A 7,844-nucleotide genomic window follows, 5' to 3' on the forward strand; every position below is an offset into this window, starting at 1 on the left:
CTCCAAGAGGAAACTCAATGCATTCACCTAAAGGAAGAGCAATAGAACACAACTGTCGTGCGCGTAGGGCACTTACCAATGCTTCAAACTTGAGTCCCTTGAGGCCTCCAAGCTCACTTGTTAAGCTCCAAACCTCCAGCTCCACCTCCACACTGTCACCCTGTAAAGTCGCTCACAACGTCACATAAGGCAATCACTCTCTCTCACTCTCCCACACAAGCATGAATCATACAAGCATAGAAGAGACAAAAACGCTAGAATGATGTCTCTCAATCTCTCTCAAGACACAAAGAATAGCTCTCAATAGCACAAAGGGGGATTGTGTCTTTTCATTATGAGAAAATGCATTATATACAATTGGCCCTTATTCACACTTGGGTGCCCAAAACTTACTTAACTAAGGCCCTTATTCACACTTGGGTACCCAAAACTTACTTAACTAAGGCCTTGGGTGACCAATATCTCATAATGTATAACTTTTATAGTGCCTTTTTATGACACTTATTAATGTCCTCAATTGGAGGAGCATACTTGTTAATCCAAAATGGGATTAACATCCCGGCCTATCTGATGTAGGGTCTGTCCTCAGAACATGTTACCGAGGTCGAAAGACCTGGTCACCAAACTCATACGACATAAGTTTTAGCGTGACTGAAGCTTTTTGAGGGTTCTTCTGAATGCTGAGTGTGAACGCCAGAACCCTGTGTTGTCCACCATGTCTTCGAAAGTGACATGCATGTATGTAGGAAGACACTGCAAAACGATGATAATACAGCATCATACCCCTTTCAGATGGGCCTTGATTCATGTCGAATTGCAGTTATTCAGCTTCATATCCATCATAGGGCTCTTTGGGTTGATTAATCAGGTTGATTAATCAAGACCACAAGCAATTTTAAAAATCAAACACTGGACACGATTACTGGGTCCGGGATACGGCGCCATGTGTCTGTATCCAAGTGAGCATCTGTTTTCTTTGCTCCCGTATGTCTGTAAGGTTGCTGGCATGAAGACTGGGAAATTGTAACAGACATGGGAGTCGCGCTGCTTAGCCCCCTGAAACTCCAGTGGAGTCCATCTTCTTTTTAGCATGTATAATGGGTCAACTCGCTGAGTTGGTAGTGTGCACATATAGACTTGGCTGTATTCTAGAATTGTCAAGAATTCTTTTCTCTAGTCGGTCTATATTCCAAAATCTTCTAGTCTGGGATGTGCATCATCTGTGATGATAGTGGCATAGCCCCCTCATGTGTGTACTGGGTGAGCTTTTCTCCACCTGCAAAAGTCTGATAATGAAGGTAGCAATTCAGATCTCTAGCAAGTCGACCAATTAGGGATTGGCTAATTTTGTGTGCCACACCACATTAGACCACAATGTATCCTCTCCAGTCAAAGGGAGTAGTTCTTGTAAATCTGAGTGAGGTGCTCGTAGAGGGTATGGTACATAAGGCTACTTTATCGATGTGACCTCGAAGTAGACTTCTGGTAGAATTCTTCGAGTTGGCTCAAATGGTGTTACTTGCATTAACACCTTGAACATCAGCTTCGTCTCTAACAATGGATTGCACCAGACAATGACTCCAAAATTGTATCATCAGTAAAAGCTTCAATATTGTCTCAGGGAACAGTATAGCACCTCTCCTGAGGTTACCGTTGGGGAGATGGGTGAGGTGCCATTATCTCCTTGGGGGCGAGAGGATTAGTAGGAAAATCTATATGTTGAGGAGTGAGAGTAGAAAAGATGCAGTCAGCCTAAGACTTGTTAGTAGGTGGGGCATTAGGATAGGGATTAAGTAGTTTACTAGCAACATTAGAATATACTCGATAAGTGGAGATAGAAGGTGAAGATGAAGATGGTGTCTCTTCCGGACCGACCTGAGCTGCAGGGTGGGTGGCTAAGTTTGTGAGATTTCATAAACTCTTGAAGGTTAGGGATATCCTCAGGATTTATGTTAGGATATTCAATATGGGTGTCATCAAAAGTGTAGAGTACATTGGTTAACATAGATTCTAAGTGTTTGTAGATATTAGAGTATAGTTTTAGAATTCCAAAAGGGTGATATAAGGTAGACTCACATAAGTTTAAATGCTGGTGAGTATTGTAGACTTCGAGCCACCCATGGCTTATAATCCATTGATAGCTTTGTGATACCACCTCGTAGTTGGCCGGTGTCTCGGGAATATCATATGGAACAAACAAGTCCAAAATTTCAGAGTTTTGTAGTACTACCCGATGCCAACTACGAAGGTTTAAGACAATAGGATGTAATGGATAAAAGTAGATATCTTGTGGATTAGTTAATACTATATCTCCCCGCAAAATTCCCATTATAATAGTGGGGTCAACATCATGCTCAATATTCTGCTTAATGAGGGTTAGTTCACCTAGGTCTAGGTCCTCAGACAGATTTATATCGTATTCAAGTAAGGAGAGGGTTAGTGTAGACAAAAATAGAGTAAGAGTTTGAGGAGGGGCTCGAGGGGTTACTAGCATACCTATCTTTGAGACTTGCTCAAGGAATAGGCGCATGTCATCCGTAGGCTCTTGTCATTGCATTCGGTCCTGTATTGCCAATTGGCATTCCAACTCATATAGACGAGAGTCATTGGTGCTGAGGAGGTTTGATATTGTGGTTTCGCGAGGGCCATCCTTGCAGCATCCACCAACTCCTCAAATCGCCAAGTTGCTTCCCCTTGGGCACGTCTGGCTAGCCTCTCTTTCTTGAGCTTATGTGATTCTCTGAAGTCTTTCGGCAGTCAGCCTCTGACTGCCGAGGGTTTGATATTGTGGTTTCGCGAGGGCCATCCTTGCAGCATCCAACTCCTCAAATCGCCAGGTTGCTTCCTCTTGGGCACGTCTGGCTAGCCTCTCTTTCTTGAGCTTCTGTGATTCTCTGAAGTCTTTCGGCAGTCAGCCTCTGACTGTCTTGTAATTGCTGGGTGACTTGGGCCATTGCCTCTTGGTGTGCTATCACCATTCTTTGCATCTCAACTTGACTGGCACTTATGGCATCATTGAGGGCTCTCACATTCTCTGCATGTGCCTTGTTTGTTCTCTTTCTTGTTGTAAGTGAGTGGCCTTGTTTGTTTGTTCTCTTTCTTGTTGTAAGTGAGTGGCCCTGCTTTCTACTTCCTTCAGACTTAAGGATAACCTTCATAGCTACCCACCTTAGTGAAAATGCTTAACCAACTCATTAAAGCAAGGTTCTGTGGTGGTGAGAGAGAGGCTGACCCAAACGTCTATAAAATGAGGGGAAAAAGAGACTGGCAGTAGCCGTTTATTTGAATTTGAAAATAGAGATAGAGACCATCTAAAACACCTAGAAAGAAATCGATAGGCCTAAAAAACTTGTCACGTGGAGGGGGATGTTAGCCCTGTAATATATATATATATATGTATATATATATATATGTGTGTATATATATATATATATGTGTGTGTGTGTGTGTGTATATATATATATATATATAGACAAGGAGCTACCTCATGGTTATCTAACAAGCATCCTACTATCTCTTTGATGATACTATTTCTTTGTCAGCAACACAGAAGCAAAATCAACACATTGCTGAGAAGACTCTTGATAGAGAAAGATTGTCTTTGATGAGACAATGCCAACTACAACGTACTGGGATAATCAGTCAGCTCAAGCATTAGCAAAGAATCTAGTATATCATTCAAGGATAAAGCATGTTGATGACAGTGAGCATTTCATCAGGGAAAAGAGTGCTACTTGGTAATTACATCACATTGTAGCACTGCGCAAACGAAAACCTTGTTGCAGACATCTTTGCAAAACCATTCGGAAAAGAGCCTTTTGAAATTCACCGAGACAAGCTTCCGGTTTGACTCAGAGGAAGGGCATTTCCATTAAGGAAAGATGTATAATTCAATTACACATGAGGTGTAAAAAAACCACAACACAATCCAAGACTGGCCATCTTTGGAAGCGTTAGTAAGAGTTACTAATCAGTTGATGGGGTGAACCCGATTACACACAGAAAATAAAATCATATCTCCTGAAGAATTTGATCATATAACAGTTCATCTCTCAGAAGACTCTGAGAGTATTGAAGCAGTGGTCACATAGAAAGGATGTATGAGGAATGACACAACATTATGATGCACCATGCAACCTTACAATCTAGTCTTACTTTAGGTGATAACAAGTTTCTGGATGATGGTGAGGGAAGGGAGAAGCACTGCAAGAATGTTTTTGAGCTCTTTCTTAAGGTGAAAGCAGCCAATCTTGGAAACTGGGGCGCACAATTCGCCTTGGATTAAGAGAGCGGGCATGCTCCAATCCCAGTTAGGTATCTGGGAAGAAGGATGGTGTAGAGTGTATTCTCGATGGCGTTGGAGAGCTCGGAGAGGTAGCACCAAATGAGCCATGAAGCTCTCGCCGTCTTGGACCTCACGTCCCTGAACCAGAGGTCCGCCGAGACTGCCTGTGGATAGTCTTGGAATAATTGCCCTGCCCAACTCCAATGGAGCAGGGCCTGTGCAAGATTGTGCAACTGCATTGCACAACTCCAACACAGAAGGACGTTGTGCATGCTGTGCAGCAGCTCCATGCAGACTGCAGCACAGAAGTAAAGAAGCTCTGCTCACTTGCCTGCCTCTGTCAATATGAATTTCAAGTGACGACCTGAAACCATGAGCATTCGTGTCAAATGTCAGATCCATGGCCAAAATTGCCGGGTCATAATCCATTGCGCGAACTGCTAAAGACCCAGATTGTTCTTCTTCCACAGCCACAGTATTTAACCTCACTGTGAATTTCACAGCTACACTTGCCAGAGCTCCTCCCAGCTCAATCTTCCCATCCTGAAGCACTGTAAACCCAATGGAATTCTCTACGAAACTTGTGTGCACCCTGTGTGAATACAAGTTGAGAGGTGAATCATAGACTGATGTCAAGGGTTTCGACAAGATGGGCACCCATGTGTGATGCGGCCTCCTATCCTGCTGCAAATTGTTGGCTGTCTTCAGTAACACATTGATTGTAAACACGGCCCTTGCCAGACCTTGCTGCCCCTGCCTCTTAAAAAACTCGATTGTTGAGCCCTCCATGTTGATGTCCTTTGGAGCCACAAAATCCTTCACCCCTGCCAAGGCCAGAATGCTGTTAATACGATCTCCCTCGTGCTTGCTTTGACGAAGAGAACAAAATTCTAATGCTGTGTGTATGGTCGGGAATTGAAAGCATGTATAAATCAAAGTGTTGACCCAGTTATTCAAACAAACACACCATCTCCATGCTTTGTCCCTGAGAGTTGGATCACTTGTTGATACACACAAGGGCAGTAGCACAGTGTAAAGCTCCTTCACTATTTTCCAATACTCATCTTCTTCGATGACTGTGACCTTACTAGAGTCGTCCCTATACCAAAGAGCTAAGTTCTCCTCAAACTCTTGCAGACTCTGGCAGCCACCCAATTCCCTACCCACACGCACGCAGTATCGCCTGTGTTTTGACAATGCCCCCTCTTGCAATGTCCATACCCTGGTCTGCCAACGGGATTCAAGATCACGATCGTGCTGCCGGATGGGTGCCACAGGCCTCCCAACATAATGTAGAAAAATGATGGTGTCCCTTGCATTGGCGTAGATCCATCCCATATGCTTGGTAGTTTCCTCCACTTCGGCCTTCTTATGCTGTGCAATACATACACCATCGTGCCAAATGTATTCCACCCCTGCATTCCTCAAAATTTCACACATATTCAAGATGTCCTTGACAACTCTGCATGGACTCCTATTAGCATGCTGCGGGCAGGGCAGACCTGAACACCGTGGTACTTTTGCAAGGCACTTTGATGTGCATTCGCAGTCGAATACCCCATAAACTTCCATTCCAAATGTGTGGGAGATGGCAGTGTAATGCTGATCCACCCAATCAATCAACACCACTTGATTTTCTTGACATGTGGATTTGCAGTCGATCAGTCGCAACTGTTGAGGGGGCTGCAAGCCCGCTCTTTCAATAAATTCACCTCTGGAACGGTCACCCTCTGCTTTCCAAGCTGCCACGGTGCTATCCTGCATAAGCTCCTCAAAATTTCGCAAAATTGATGATCCAGAGCGGTTCATCAAAACGTGGCTCATTGTGCTTTTATATTTGGGAAATTGAAGAATTGAAGGACTAGTTGTGTGATTTTGAGGGTTAGTAATGGTGGTTCAGTAGAAGTGCTGCTCGCAGGCTTCACAGAAGAAACAACCACACAACAAAACCAAGAAGAAGAAGAAGGAAGAAGACGAAGGGGGTGCTGCTCGCAGACTCGTGGGGTGCATGCCACGTGGGATGAATTTTCAAAGACTGCTTTAGTTATGCCTCAAAGTGGGGGGCACGTGGGATGACTTTTGTGTTCTTTTGTAGGAGAAAACTTGGTAGGCAAGGAGGAAAAAGGTGTCTCCTAAGTTGGTGAGAAATTGAAAAAAGGGGCTTAATGTCAACCTTTGCCTTCCTACTACCTAGCCTTAGTTCTAGGGGCGTTTGGGAAAAAAAAACAGGCAAAGGTTGTATTTGGGTGTTTCTCAAGTTTCTAAGGTTTGTAAAAGGAAGGGACTAGCTAGGCGACACAAATAGAACAGGCTGTGGAGCTGGCTCTTGTCGTGAGAACAGCCTTTCGTCGCCTTGCTAATCATCACTGGCCCCAAATACCGTTATCTCCATGAAACCTAACCCCCCAAAAAATTTAATATTTTCCTAGGTGTATCATTGTCCCGGACCATAGTCCTTCACATAAATATCACAACTTGCTTTACTAGTGCGTATCCTTGCTTGCAGCCGAGAAACATAATCTCACATGGACTCATTTTCCTTTTGCTTGATATTGTGGAGCTGAGCCATAGGACTCCATTTGTCACCACTTCGAGTAAAGCTAGGTGTGAACACATTTTTAAGTCGAGTGAAATTGACTTTATCCTCAGGTTTTAGTATTCGATACCATTGGTGAGTCTTCTCTTCTAGAGTCAGAGAAAATGCATGTATCATGTGGTTACGTCACTCACTGACCTACATGTTCACAAGTGGACACAAAGACCTCTACATGTTGGATCCGGTCCTCGTCTCTCGATAATTTTTGCACAAGCTTTGAAATAATATGCGGCTTCATCTGGGATGGCCTGGATTCCAGGGCAGTGCCTAGCTCCCTAACCATACCTCGGCCCATTTCCGCGGCCATGTTCGGCAGATCTGCCTTGTGACTGCGTTGGGATCTACAACTGGCCTTTAAAGAGATACTCCCCCCCTACCTAGACCACATCCTCTTCCTAGATAGGTTCTTCTACTCAGTTTGGGTTTATGGCTGGGTCCAGATAATTCCTGATTGCCTCGCTCATTGTTAGCAACCTCAGCCTGCCTTTGTTTGATCAAGAGTTCCATGCTCTGCAAGAACGTGGGATCATTGATCATTTCTTGTATAGAGGTGATCCTCACCACCTATAGGTGCCCTAGGTAGGTTGTCCTCCTCCTCTTGTTTCTCAAGGATTTCCTCAGCCCTTGGTTCCTCATTGATGGGTTCTAGAGTTGGTATCACTCCCTCTGTCATTCCCATCCACATACTATCAATGACATTTCTAGATGTTTTTGGTTCTTTGCCACGCGGTCGAAATGGATTCAATTCCTCCATTTCTCGTTGTTTCATCCTTGTTCTTCGTGTATCAAGCTCTTGTTTTCTTAAACTCAATAGCTGCAATTGTCACTCTGCTTCAGCCCTCTTCAATTCCGTTCCCATTTCCTCCGATGTGGGAAAGAAGACTTGACCTGTCCTGGTGGCGCTTTCCTTATCCCTTCTAACCCTGGGGGTCATCCCACTGATCCTTACTGTGTTAGTATTCC

At 44.1% G+C, this 7,844-nt stretch overlaps 1 protein-coding gene across 1 annotated transcript; it reads right to left on the bottom strand.

Annotated features, from left to right (window-relative positions):
* Positions 1-3,768: 3,768 nt before the first annotated feature.
* On the bottom strand, positions 3,769-6,167 carry LOC147629347 (uncharacterized). Its single transcript, XM_086812994.1, has one exon. It carries the CDS (start codon positions 6,107-6,109, stop codon positions 4,157-4,159), a length of 1,953 nt encoding a protein of 650 aa, XP_086669120.1. The 5' UTR covers positions 6,110-6,167; the 3' UTR covers positions 3,769-4,156.
* Positions 6,168-7,844: the final 1,677 nt, after the last annotated feature.

This window comes from Cibotium barometz, chromosome 18, assembly GCF_041138505.1.
Source record: "Cibotium barometz isolate CiBa-2024 chromosome 18, ASM4113850v1, whole genome shotgun sequence".
NCBI lineage: Eukaryota > Viridiplantae > Streptophyta > Polypodiopsida > Cyatheales > Cibotiaceae > Cibotium > Cibotium barometz.